The following is a 15,351-nucleotide window of genomic DNA, read 5'->3' as shown; positions in this document are numbered from 1 at the left end:
ATTGTGTTACAATGTTCACTATATGAAAAGATGTTGAAGTTTTGTCTTACTTCAAAGTTCTATTAAATACAACTGGCAAAACATTTCATTGCATTTCCCTCAAACCCATCATTTTCACTATACGCCTTTAAGGAACTATTGACCCGCAGAGATATATTTTTCTTCCAATCATAATGCATTTGAACACATCGTTTCTTACCGTGTACTATCCTTTTTCAGTTTATTTTGATTTTTGTGCACGGCATCTTGTGTTCTTTGGAAAAAGGGCCTATTGGGTAGGGTATTAATTATCTTTTTATCTGTTGAAATTAGTATATGTATCCAAAAACATATTTGCTACATAATTTCTGAGGGTGCTAAGTATATCAGTACCTTTTGCAATTCATGTTTCATTTCAAAAATCTATTCAGCAGAAGTAATACAAATTTTCACTTGCGTTTTCTCAAAACCATCATTTTGCTTATAGGCTCTTTTTCCCGAGAACACCTCAATTATTCTTATTTTCATCACTTAGGTTGAACGTATTAAACAAGTCAAGAGGCTCTTCCCCAATCACATTAAGCAATATTGCTACTTTCAAATCTCATGATTTATTCTCTAGTCCAGCAGCTTTAAGATAAATCTGACATTGCTGTTTAAACTTCCTCCAATTATCACACAGATTTCCAGGGAAATTTAACCTTTTTGGCACTTTAGCGGATTCCATGGCGGTGAATTACAAATAAAAGCAAACAGGCACAGAAAAATTAGTTTACTTTTCGTCCTTGGCTGTTTTTTAAACCTGACACCATTTATTATGTTTTTTTGTACGGGTTATAATTACTAATGGTTAATTACTACGAACAAATTATTGTATATTATTTGTTAATACTTAATTAACATGCCAACTATAAAGAGTGGTCCGGAAGTGGGCGTACCCCTAATTGGTGTTTTCTGTCGGTTTCAGATTTTACCCACATTTGTTTGGTAACATTGCTTAGCATTGTCTGGTAACATTGCTTGGTATAGGATGGATAGTTGGTAACATTACGAGCAGCTGTGAAACACGCCTTCACCCTCGTGACTCCGGAGTATATCCGCAAAAGATCTGCGAGAACACGCCGCAAAATTTAGTTGTGCTACGATATGGATGGTGATCATACTGATGTTTATGACTCTTTAAAACTTTTAAGACTTCAAGGTAACTATGTATAGACATTCTACCATAACTAACACTATTCTGTTGAAACTAAAGTGGTACGCCCACTTCCGGACCATCCTGTACATTCGTAACCCCATGGTGTGGACCTGTGCGAAACCCTTCATCAGTTTCCTCTCCACATATGAAAGATTCCGGTATAGGAAGCACGTGAAAAAGATTCTTCTTTTTTTTTTTTTTAATTTCCTTGTCTGAAATTAGCATTTCTACAACATTAAGAACAAAGACATCTAGAATTATCATTAAATGTTACTGGTAAAAAAATATATAGATATATGGAAATCAATATGATCACGTATTAATAACTAAACGGAAATAATTAGAAGGATCCGATTCAACTCCTAGAAAGAAACATGCTGCCTTATTTTACCTATCATTGATATTTGCTTTTATAGGACCATAACTTGGTCCTATTACCAGTGCAATTACCACTGATTTGTCTCGTGATAGGAACATAACTGGTTAAATTAACTACACCAATAATTTAATGTAATTCTTATTTGTTTATTCAATTAATTCATTTTCATAATTTAAATTAGAAAAAAAAGCAAATAATTTATTATTTAAAAGACAACGAATTAGTCATTTTATTATCCTTGAATGGTATTGTAGTTTGTAGCTGCTCCTGCATTTCCCCATTGAGCTCCTTGTGCTCCTCCACTTCCGTAGTAGAATCCTTGAGCTCCTGAGTAACCTCCCTGTTCCTTCCAACGATAACTTCCATCATCACCATAGGCTGCTTCTCCTCGGTAACTTCCATCATCTCCATCGTCTCCTCGTACTGAAGTATTATCTACATTATTTTGTGCGTATTGTCCCTGTGCTCCATACTGAGACCCTTGTCCCCATTGAGCACCTTGTCCCCATTGACCTTGTGTTCCATACTGAGACCCTTGTCTCCATTGAGCACCTTGTCCCCAAGAACCTGCCTGACCAGTGCTGCCTCCATAATAGTTACCAACTTGTCCTCCTCTGATTGCTGCAGGTGGTGTGTTTCCGCAGAAAGGATAATTGGGACATTGTTGAGGAGTGAGGTTTGCTGGGTATTGTGCTTGTTGAGCTGAAACTAGGGTACACAGTACAGCGAAGATTACCTATAACGAAAAAAAAAAACTTGTTAATTTTTTTTCTAAAATTGCTTACTGCTTCAATAATCTTCTCATCATATTCATCGGGTAACAACTTATTAATAAAAGTATAAATATAGAGAAATGTAAGGTACTTGATATTTTCATTTGTCACCCACAATGTCGAAAACATTATCCATAAAAAACGATTTTGTCATCTTAAATTTATCATATTCTGTAAAATTGTTGGGATTAACTGTTCAAGATAGACTAGTCTCGGAAGAACGTATTTTAAACTTAAACAATCAACTATGAAGTTGAAGTTTTATACGGTATAGGCTGAAAGGTATTGTCTCTCGTCCTACTTTGCTTTTATTGTACTATGGCAGGGTATATTCACTTCTTAGTTTGAGACTATATTTTGGGCAGCTATGCGTCTTGCCTTATCTACCTTTTGTGTACAGAAAATAAAGGCAAATGAAATATTTTAACTTAAACCAAGATCATCTTATAGGGTGATATTTAATCTCCATAAAATCCTAACAATTCGATCTCTGTATATATATATATATATATATATATATATATATATATATATATTAACAACCTCCTAACGTCGTGCCTTAAAAGCATGGGGATGAACAGAGTGTGACGTTCAGAAGTTGCTACTACTCATCATCCAGAATGAGTAGGTTAACGGTAAGTGAGAGGAAATGATAGCAAATTCTATGCTTCGTTTAATAAATGTATTGATCTAAGCAATGTCATGATGTCTGTGTGTATGTTTGAGTGTGGATGTAGTATAACAACTCAGATCACAGATCGCAAAAGTCTAGAAATTGTATCACAATCAACACGCACATAGCTGAGGCACACATACCTGCTTTATATGATGAGTGTCTGGACCGATGGTTGAACTCCTCAGCTCTGGATCTCCTGGACTGGATAGTTGGTGGCATGTAATCTCCAACTGACTACCAACTAAAAACCAGCCATAACTATTGGACTATGGTTGGACGTTGAACGGAGAGTAGATCAACCTTGATCTACTCGTGGTTGTACTGGATCGCAGACCACTGCTTGGCTGCTAATTCTCTTCCAAAGTGTCTCTGATTCCTCTGATCCACTTCTGATCTACTTCTCATCCAGATCCTCTCCAACGAGAGGTTTTTGTTCATGATTCCAGACACTGGAATTCGCTTCGTCGTTTATTTGTGTTTACCTCAGCTATTGGTGAAACATTGGTTTCAACCCGTATTACATCGTGACCAAATTCCCAGACTAACAATCGTTGCAGATCTGAAAGTTGTGCCACATTCCAATTGTGTCAATGTTAACAGACTAGATTGCACATTGATGACATTACAGATTTCGTTTACAACTTTACAAATCAAAACAAAACAAACAAACTGACGACTTAGCGTCTCGCCATTATTTCAGTGACAACACAACAGAAATACAACCATTTACGTAAATAAACAAATACACGTGTTTGTATGACATAACATTACATTATTACTCCAATTTAATCTCTTTAATTTAATTCCAATAAATCTTAGTTTCCATCACCAAAAATAAAAATCTTAAAACCGTACACCGCTACAATATATATATATATATATATATATATATATATATATATATATATATATATATATATATATATATATATATATATATATACATGAAATGAAAATAAAATCTTTCAGTTTAACGCCCTACGATTATGCCTTTTAGACTAAGAGAGATGATGATTAAAGCAAGTGGATGGTGATGGAAGAATTGGTGGAATGAAAAAGTGGGAGAAAACGGGAGTACCCTGAGAATACTCACTGAGACAATGCTGTCCATCACACTGTACATATACAGAAGCACTATCTTCACTAGAACTAATTGGTATTCCTTTACCGTAATCTCTGATATACATTCACATGAGACACAGGACAAAGCTACATATATGTACTATATTTCGCAGCAAAATTATACCTCAACGACAAATAGTGTATATCCCATGCGTACAAGATTGTATAATCGCTTGCCTCAGTATCTAAACAACATCAAGAACACAAAGTAATGCATGAATGAAACATTTATTTATTTATTTTTTATTTTTTGTAAATAAAGCCTATTATTGTGGTTCGGAAGAAGTAATAACTCATGTACGCATTTTTGGTGTAATCTGTACAGCTATTATTTTTATTTTTGTTTATAATTTGGGTTGTTTTTACTACCGTGTTTTATTTTATGCTTTATATATAATTGGATATATTAATATTTTTGACATATTCTATGTATTTGATCTCCATCTATGTACAAAAAGGATGATAATAAACTAAGCTAAACTAAACTATACAGTACCATGACTAACGATGACCTCAAAAGGATTTTGGTAGAATCGAAATTTGAAGGCTATGGGTTCCTGAGGAGGGTTTAAATTTCTCACACATTCAAAGAATATTTTCAGCGACTATATTGAAATACAAAGATCTAAATCGTTGTATATTCACTCAGTGGAAGCGAAATTAGATCTTCAATACTACTACTACTACTACTACTACTACTACTACTACTACTACTACTACTACTACTACTACTAATAATAATAATAATAATAATAATAATAATAATAATAATAATAATAATAATAATAATAATAATAATATATTAATGTCTGTCTGTCTGTCATCAGCTTTTCGAATAGAAAGAAGTAACCTAGAGCCAGCAAATTGTGAACAAAGACCTTCATCAGATCTAATCTCCTACGAAGACATTTTTTTTTTAATTTTCAGCTCGGAGGGATTTGCAAGACAGTCAAAATGTAAGCAGATTTCTCTTGGTCTGTAACATCATCTTGCCAGTATGCAACCAACATTACATATGTATTAATTAGATGGTCTTACACAACAGCAGAGAATAAACGCCCCAGCAAGGAATAGAATAAGGACATACTCCTTCTCTCTCTCTTTTTTTTTTTTAAAAAAAAAAAAAACAGGTTCTGAATTAAGACCAGGCAAAGACGGTAGGTACAGCTAGTGTATTCATAGAAGTTGATATGGCATGCTTAAATTCAAATCTATCTTCAATTATATGGAATGATTCCACCATGGGCGCACTCACGTGGGGTTTCACGTGCTCCGGACCCCTTCCCCCGAAAAACTTCGTAACTCAGCATACATTTGGCATGCATTTTTTAAAAAAACTTTCTTTAGCAGAGAAATGATTGATGTAGCATAAAGATTTGAACCCACCCTTCATCTGTACTCTTTGTTTTTCTCATTTTCTGAATTACAAGCAAACGATACCTACTAGAATATTAATGAGATAAAAATATCACACAGTTCACAAAGTATTCGTTTTTTCTCATCTCTGTTTCTGTCTCTCTCTCTCTCTCTCTCTCCCTCTCTCTGTTTCTCTCTGAAATTAACTTTGAAGAAGCCCATAAACAATATCAAAAGATGAGAAACATACTAAATATGTTGTTTCAGGTTTAATTTTCTTAAATGATACTATCAATGTTAAGAAAGAAAGTCCTCAACTAGCTTGTATTCAGAACATTAAGGTAGCGAGCGGTCTCAGATTTGATTCCCTGTGGGGAAACTCAGTCGAAAAAGTATAGCACCCTTTTCAGGTTCACCCATCTTGAGTGAGGACTTTCCTGGGTTTTAGTCATTCACACCAGGCAAATGCCGGAATATTACCTAACATACGTATAAGTCCTACGCCTCTTCCTTCCTTCCCCCTTCCCCAGATCGTGTGCTAGCTGAGGGACGTTATGACGGGCTTAAGGTCATAGATGCCGAAATGCCTGTAGAGGAGACCAAGATTTTTCTTTCTGTAGAAGGGCTCACTTGAGTTTATCCTACATTTATAATTTCTTAGTACATACTGTAAATGTCATTATTATGAAATACAATTTCCTTTAGTGAGTTCGTAGAAACAAAAACAATTGTGAAGGTCATTTGCAAAAGCTACCAAGTCCAATCGGAACAATCCAAACTGAAATAGCGGTGTTCCAAGTTTGGCGCACATCCTACAACCTGAAACGAGATAAAATATGTGAATAAACCTTTTCCCCCACATATTTTATCTCCTTTCAGAGAGCACGAAGTGAAGTTAAACCTGGAATAAGTCTATTCCAGTGTATGCTCAAAATGGATTTGGCAGGTTTTGTAAAACCCTCACAATTATTGTGATTTTGATAACATTCTGAAAATTGAGAATTGTTTAGAAGAAAAATATGATGTTCTGTGAAGTAAATATAAAACATGCCTACCTGCAGAAAATAAAACTATCTGAAACTTCTATGAAATGTCCATTTAAAGAAAAACCCAGCAGTCAAATGAAAGAAGCACGGCTTCCAACAAAACTGTTGAATTTTGGAAACAAGAAACGAGAAACCTAGGTTTCCATTTTACATCAATCTTGTAGCTGTCATAAAAAACAATTTTTGCAACCCGACCTTTCTATTTACTGTTTACACATTACAACTTTCTGGAAGAAAGAAATTTATCTCCACGCATGCAGCACTGCACTCTAGTGGACAAATAATGAATCTCCTCATTAAAAACGTGTATTTTGGCGCGCTTCCCCTCTCTGTCCAAAATATTACGTTCTTTCGGAAAAAACTGTTTTTTTTTTTTTTTTTTTTTTTTTTTTGTCAGTGGGAGGGCGATAGCAAATAGCAAGCAAGACGACCCAGAAAATTGCACATGGTTTGACTCCTTTCAATATGAAAAAATGTTGTATGCCTCTTTCAAGACTATGTTTACATGGAGAAATATTGTAGGGTTTCAAGGTTTTTTTTTTTTTTTTAATGATAGCTACAAGATTCATGTAAAATGTAAATGCCGTCTAAATCCAATTCTTCTTCAGTGACACAATGAATCGTCGTGAAGTTAATAGGGAGAGAAACCTCCAGAGAGCGGTCATTAAAAGAAGAAGAAGAAATAAGAAAAAAGAAAGAGAAACCTCCATAGAGCTGTCGTTAAAAGAACAAGAAGAAATAAGAAAAAAGGAAAAAAATCTATCATATTCTCACGGAGAAACAAGTGGGCTGGAAATACAAAGGTTTTAAATTGGTTCCATGCTACAACCAAACCGTAACTCTTTGTTTGTTTGCAACTACCTATGCTATTTTTTTCCCCATTTCATTTTAGAACATATTTATCTAACCTAACGATTGAAAGTTTCAGTGGGGCTGAGTTCTTAGTGGTTTTTCTCTAGCTACAAGCCTCCTTCCCTCGTCCACTTATGGGACAGAGATGTCCACATAAATACAGGAAAAAACTAAGAATCAGAAACGAGAATCTCTTCTTGAAGGGCTAAATAGTTCTTATTAACACATTTAGAAAAAGGTACAAACAGTCATCTAACTGAGGATTGAAAACTCAGTATACATCTCCACAGGTAACGGTAGAAAACATATTTACGTAGTTATTTAAAATGTTACACTGTTTGTGAAATGTTGAGCAAACAGAAATGACAGAAAGAGGTGTTTATTTTCACACAACTATAATCTTTGAATACGGTAAAACACACATATCTTCTTCATTTGGTTAATCTATCACACAGAAAAATTAAATATACAATTAAAAATATATGAAATATCAGTGTTGGGAAGTAACGTAACGCAAGTAACGCGTTACTTTTTAAGTAACGTTTCCTAGTAACGCGTTACATTTTTTCCAAAGTAACTGTAACGGTAACGCGTTACAAATTTTTAAGTAACGTACCTAGTTTGCGTTACTTTTTTCGCGTTACATTTCGGATGAGTAACTACAATATATGTATATATATTTTTTTTCGGAAACAAATGTTTCTTTCCTGTAAGTGAATTTCTCAGAATGAAACAATCGAGCATGAACTACGTATGTCAGTGACCGACAGTCACAGAGAAACAGATAAATTTGTAGCGCCACTTGATGTTTTTTTAAGATGAGGACAGCCTTAGGCAGGCCTGTTCATGAATTGGCTCCCGGAGCCAAAGCGTGAGCGGGCACGAGCGAAGATAAGAACAGGTGAGCACAGGTGCTGCTAGCTTCGCTTCTTCCACTGCATCCGATAAGTGTTGCCAACCACACATGATGGCAAAAAACCTATGACCAAGCCTGGCCAGAAATTCGCACGATGATAAGCATTGAGCAGACGCAAGCGTGAAATGTGCAGGTGTGCTCTCCCCCTCCCCATTTCGAAAGCAGTGACGCGAAAACACTGCAGGAAATAAAATTGGTACGTTTTTTGGTTGAGGAAGACGCATGATAGAGGTTACAGTTAGCGTTGAAGTAACTAACAAATGAACAAGAAAGAAAGAAAGAAAGAAACTAATATTAAACATGTCATCTTACAGACGTAAAAACGACTGCAAAAATCGGAAACGAATTGTTTCAGACCTTTTTAGCTTGCTTACACAATTCGTGACGTTGTATTACATTAGCACTCGGTCTGTAATTTGTCATTCGCTTCACGTTTGCTAAGTTGTAAACGCCTTTCGTTGCTAGATTGATAGGAGAACGACGGGAGGTTGAAAATAATAATAATAATAATAATAATAATAATAATAATAATAATAATAATAATAATAATAATAATAATAATAATAATAATAATAATAATAATAATAATACGCATTATTATTATTATTATTATTATTATTATTATTATTATTATTATTATTATTATTATTATTATTCGGACCAAAGAGGGATAAAAATGGGGATTGGAGGAAATTCATAACTAGGAATTGCATAGTTTATACCGCTCACCTAACATTATTAGGGTTATGAAGTGTAGAAGGCTCAGGTGGGCAGGCCATGTAGCCAGAATGGAAGAAATTAGAAACGCTTTCATAATTTTAACTGAAAACCCAATTGGAAGAAGACCACTAGGAAGACCTAGGCGTAGATGGGAAGACAATATTAAGATGGATCTTGCAGAAATAAGAGTACAGAGTAGAAACTGGATCCAGTTGGCTAAGGACATAAGTTAGTGGAAATATTTTGTAAACGCGGCATTGAACCTTCGGGTTCCATAGACCATAGAGTTAGTTAGTTATTATTATCTAAAAGAAATGTTCAAATGTTGTTAAGAGACAATTACACAGAAGAACCGAGTTTCGACCAAACACTAATTTGCCGGAAGGAAATTCCAGTGCAGTCCAGCCTACTTTAAGCGTTATCCGTGCAACCCACGTTTCATGTTCAAGACATTGGGAATAATTGTTCGTATCATTCAGTTGGAACGTTTCCTTTCGAATTTACGCTATTACAGTAGACCTACGCTATTACAGTAGGCCTACGCTATTACAGTAGGCCTACAACATTGTGACTTTCAAAATCAGTCAGTAACTATCGAAGAAAGACAAGCGTGTAGCTTCAGTCGTTGAAATGATTTAACATTCTTTTTCACTTTTAACAAGCCACCGGCAAGCAACCAGCCAGGGACAATACATTTTTCCTTATTAAAAAGACACTCCTTGTTAAAAAAAAAAAAAAAAAAAAACTAATTGCAGTCACTAACGGTCACACTTAAAAATGGAAAATCTCTTTGGCTCTCTTAATATTTTGTTTGATTCTTTGCGATCAAAGTAACTTTAAAAGTGGAGTAAGAAATACTATTCTTCCTATTGATAGTGTAATAGTGGCTTCTAATCTCCACAACCAACCCCTTGCTAAGCCTATTCGTACACACATACATGCATAAGCTAATTTTCTGGAGATATACTTAGATAATTACAAACAAGTGCTACAGTTTTTTCTTATCAACAGATTATCTCTTTTCCTAAAAAGCGAAACAACATAATATAACAAACCCACACTCGGATATAACAAACCCACACTCGGATATAACAAACCCACATCCCTCTTTAACAAAAGGAAAGAAAAAAGAAGAAAAGGAACGTACATAGTTTATCATTTGATTGCTGTTACAAGTTTGTATTGTCTATAGTTAACGGTTACAACATTGTAAAAAAACACTTTACACTAAATGGCAATCAGTTACCATACATACTTTTTTTTTTTTTTTTTTTGGTAAGCTAGTGATTACCGCCAAGGTTGACAACACTTCCGCTCCTCTAAGGACAAAACCCGAAGATCCACGAAGCACGAACAATGGTATTTGCTCGTAGAATGCTCGTGAGCGTTCACGAGGAGAGTTTCCACTATCTGCTCGCCGTGGGCAGGGCTGGCCTTAGGGAAATCACGTGTACTGATTGCAAGCACCTGGAAGATTTTGTCGTAGATTTTGACAGCTCCAAATCAATACATTCAGTGAGTGAACTAGGAGTGCAATGATACGGTAGTCTATTTTACTTTAATTGGTGTTGTTTTTATAAAGATGGAGAACGAAAATATTTTACTGTTCGAACATTTGAAAGAATACTTTTTTCTTAAGAGTTGAGAATGATGGTGGACAGAATTTAAAAGTAAAGTGTCTGAACTGCCCCGGCGGAAAATATTTATCAACAACTAGGGTTCCATAATTAACGATTTACAGTAAGGGGTTAATATGAATAAACTGTTTTGATGAGCAGACCTACTTTATTACTAGACTAAGGGCATAATAGTTTGCTGATGATATGTAATATTGGACTTCTTTCAGATCAGTTTGCTTATCCTAGAGTCCCGTTGATTATAGAGTAGTGTAATGTTTTTCTATATCCTTTATTTTTAATTTTACATAACATTGTTATTATTATATAATTAGTTTAGCAGAATAATTATAAGCAACCATTTTTTCTAACGCATAGGGATGAGCACGAGTCGAGGTAAAATTCGACTCGACTCGAATTCAAGTCGAGTTTCGAGTCAAGTCAAGGGTAATATCCTCGAGTCGAATTCCGAGCCGATTCAGTTTTTTTGCGTCGAGTTTCGAGTCCAGTCGAGTTTGATAAATGGCTCATTCGTTTTAAGTCGTCTTGAAATCATGGCCTGATTACACTGGGAAACGAAAGCCATGAGAAATGTAAGCTAAACAGTAATACGGAAAACTTTTAGTGTTGCTCACGAGATGGGACACTACTTGCATCTCGTTTCGTCTCGATAACGAGACCACAAGAGATTTTTTATAACAAGCTCAGCTCGGTTCGGCTCAATGAGCAGAGGGCTCTAGCCGAGTCGGTTGGGTGAGCTGTTGGCTCGGCTTACTTCTCGGTTCTGGTCGATAGTGAATGAGCTGTGAACCGAGCTGCTCGAGTCGTTGACAATTCTAAAGCCGGGCCGAGCAGTTTTGAAGATATTTGGCCAGTGCCCTATAACTTTTAACAGTGTTCGGCTCGAGCCGGAATACTCAACCTAGACCCTCAATCCAAATTCAGAAGCTCGTGAACAATGTCCTTGACTCCTAGACTTCACGACTACCGAGGTTGGCAATCAACTATCTTTTTAGTATTCAAATTCAACTATCTTTTTAGTATAGAGCCTACCTTGCTTTTTATATACAGTGTTATTATAATTAATAATAATACTACTACTACTACTACTACTAATAATAATAATAATAATAATAATAATAATAATAATAATAATAATAATAATAATAGCGGTAGTAATAGTACGGAAAATTGAAGTCATAATTTTTTTCACATTTTTAAAGTTTCGGACCTAAAAGTAACGCGTTAGTAACGCGTTACTTTCGAAGTAAAGTAACAGTTACTTTTTGGGGACAAGTAACGCGTTACTAACGCGTTACATTTTAAGAGAAAGTAAAGTAACTTGTAACGCGTTACATTTTTACAAGTAACTTACCCAACACTGTGAAATATAAAAGTAAGCTTCATTTAAGATTAGATGTAAATAAGTAAAATCACTTACCAATTTCATGATGGCACTTATCAGTTATTAATGCACTGTTTCTTGAATGAATGATGCGTTTTGCATTATGATTTTGGGTTTTTATATACCAATCTTTGCGTCATCAATCTTCAGACAAACATGGTTGAAATTCCATTTAGAGAAATCTCTTCGTGTATATATATACACAGGATATAAAATCGAAGCATACACATACTTGTATCTGTAACATTTTTTTTTTGTTCCATTTCTGCGAAATTTCGGATCATACGTTTCTTCAAGTAGAAAGTAATTCTTCACTAAATTTCACCAAAGTTCTTATTTCTGGCCGTTTCTAAGATATTTTTGATGTATCAACAATGTGACTGACATTGTACAAGTCTTTCAAATTAATGTAGTGCATTGAACTTGGGTTATGTGCTGTCTTAATTTAACATTCTCCATAAGTCTATTCCTTTGTGCTTATACAATGCCATAATATTGATTAAAACTTGTTTACTGTTTACTTGTAAGACTGTAATGTTACAGGATTATGGCATCTTCTTCTAGGATGACGGTACCTTCTTCTAGAATGATGGTACCTTCTTCTAGAATGATGGTACCTTCTTTTAGAATGATGGTACTTTCTTCCGGGATGATAATATCTATTACTAGAGTCCTTTGCGGGAATGGTCAGGGGAATTTTGTTTTCTATCTCGTTTCCTCCTTTAAATAACTGAACCGTATTTTAACCCAATGCGGTACTTGTAAAACGCAATGGAACGGTACATTCGGTCTCTCGAGACATTCCGCAAGTCAATCACTGAATTACACTACTGCTGCTGGAACCCATTTAACAATATTCAGGAGAAATTCGAGCATCTGTGGATTCGACACTAATATTGGTCATTTTTTATCATTTTTAAATGTCTCTCCCTCTCCTCTAAGTTGCACCGTCAAAGTGATATGATGAAAACTACCGCAGATCCAAACCTCATCTATATTGAAAATTTGATTAAGATAGGTCGGATGGTTTAAGAGATTAGGAGTCACAAACATAGTCACTTTCAATTTTATAATATAGATTAGTATAGAATTGATTTTAAAAAATGTGTTTCTCAAATTCAGGAAGACTAATTGCTCTCTGCCTTCCCTAAATGACTTACCTGTCTTATTTATTTATTTTCTTGTTATTCTGTTAGTAATTAGCATATAGTTCATTTCTGTAAAGAAAAAAGTTGAACACTTGAAATAGTAGGCCTATGTGTAAGTATAATTGCAGGAACTTAAGCGAAAAAATGCCATAATGATGATGGAAAATCAAGTTTATAAATATATCAACTAGTTGTTTATTAAGCCAACATCTCTCCTCTTACGAGCATATATACCATACAGTGGCGGATCCAGGATATGATCAAGGGAGGGGCTAAACACGTTTGCCGCTTTATCCAGTGTAAAACAGGATTGAAGTCCATTTTATCCAGTGCATACCTGAGGGTCAAGGGGGGGCTATAGCCCCTATAGCCCCCCTTGGATCCGCCCTTGTATACATATATACGTGTACGTGACCACGGTCGAAAGTTTTTGAGAATATGATCATCTATTTGTTTGAGAATTGTGAAGATATTGATGTTTACCAGGCGGCAAGAGATTAATGCATCCTCGTGACGAAGTGTTGACATTTCTACTATTTTTCTTTTTTTCTTTCTTTTTCTAACAAGAGAAGTTAATTGGAAATTACTTTGGAATGTGAACACTGGGTGCAAGCGAACTTAAGTACATAACAACCAACTCCATTAATCTTTCTCGTGGTGTCAAAAGTTCATTCAAGCAAGAATAGACTGAAAAAGTGACGTCGTCATTTCCTCTTCGTTACCATGGTGATCGTCATGCTTTTTTTTCTAAACAAATGCATGAAACGATAGAAATACTATGAAGTATACTGTTAATAAGAACACAGAGTTAATAATAATTTTAGAATATTTTGAGGACAAAGTAAAGTTGGCAGGAAAAGATACAGATTAAGAATATGGGCCCACTATTACAAGTGAAATATAGTAATTAACGAAGTAAAATATATAACTTCCAATTATGAGTGGTTCAACATAAGTTTTAAACAATATTTCTGTAGACTTACACGTTTGGAATGTAATATGTGATATCGATGATACTAAATAAAAAATTTCCAGCATTATTTAAATGTAATATCCGATAATGAATAAGCTAAGTATATTTTGACACTTAACGCAACTTCCTCTGCGATATCAGAGGAAACATTTCACTTTCAACGTTTGACATATTTTAACATATTATTTACCTATTGCTTGCTTTTTCTATGTTTTCGTAGTTTCATTCATTGGAATTTTTAAAACATATTCAAGTGTTTCTTTTACTCTAATGTGTGTAATCTGGAAATCAGCGCGTCACTGTTTTTAATTTATACTTAGGCCATGTTCTTAGGCCATGTTGTTTAGAAAATAAAATTACGATCACCATAGCAACGAGATGGATGTGACGTCACACTATTTCAGTTTATTGTGAACTGTAAAATGCGTGTCTCAATAACTGTTGAGAGAAAATTATTTTGCACTCTCCATATTGTAGAATCTATTTAATGGCTTTTCTCAGTTCACGGTCGGCAGTTTAATCATAAATCTTATATTATGCGTAAATATCAGTTATATTATACTTTTGCCTATTCCTGCAATTGGACAAATTAAAGTTACAAATGTTATTGCTTATAATTTAGTGGACATTCATCCATGTTAAAATACATTTAACCATTAAAACTATCACCAAGGGCAGCATTATGCTCACCCGTTTACCCTGTACAACCACGCTACATATTTGACGTTTATTACAAGTAACGAAAGAAATATTATTATATCTTCTGTGATCTTTCACAAAAATGATTTTGTGAGGATATGAATTTTGTACGAAAGGTTAGATTAGTAGAAGTACTGCCACCTGTTTTCCATGTTCTTCCACTTATTCTAATTATATTCTAGCGCATAAACATTCTTCAAATTGTAGCCAACCAAAGGCATCTAACACCGTGTTTGATTATTGGATCAAAAGATATAAATAAAAAAAAAAATTCTTGTTGGGTCAAAAGATCCAATATATTTCAATCAAAAATTTTCTTGTAGGTTTTTTTTTTCGAACATTTTTTTTATTTTTTAACCGAAATGACATAATTACACTGCATTCATATATATTACAATTTAAATAGAATATTTTTTATCTATAAATTGGAACATATTTGACATTTTTTTACAGGCTGATAAACAGCAAATTCTGAACAGGTAGTTATAAAAGA

General features: G+C 34.5%; 1 protein-coding gene across 1 annotated transcript; it reads right to left on the bottom strand.

Annotated features, from left to right (window-relative positions):
• Window positions 1–1,691: 1,691 nt before the first annotated feature.
• LOC145669173 (uncharacterized) lies at window positions 1,692–12,376 on the bottom strand. The gene is made up of 2 exons (XM_081737503.1): window positions 12,075–12,376; window positions 1,692–2,292 (listed from the first exon to the last, which is right to left on the bottom strand). The coding sequence occupies exons 1-2, from the start codon at window positions 12,081–12,083 to the stop codon at window positions 1,789–1,791; spliced, it is 513 nt and encodes a 170-aa protein (XP_081593629.1). The 5' UTR covers window positions 12,084–12,376; the 3' UTR covers window positions 1,692–1,788.
• Between the last annotated feature and the right edge of the window lie 2,975 nt (window positions 12,377–15,351).

Source organism: Thermobia domestica, chromosome 13, assembly GCF_964235325.1.
Source record: "Thermobia domestica chromosome 13, izTheDome1.hap1.1, whole genome shotgun sequence".
In the NCBI taxonomy this organism is placed as follows: Eukaryota; Metazoa; Arthropoda; class Insecta; order Zygentoma; family Lepismatidae; genus Thermobia; species Thermobia domestica.
This window is presented reverse-complemented; position numbering and strand designations above follow the sequence as displayed.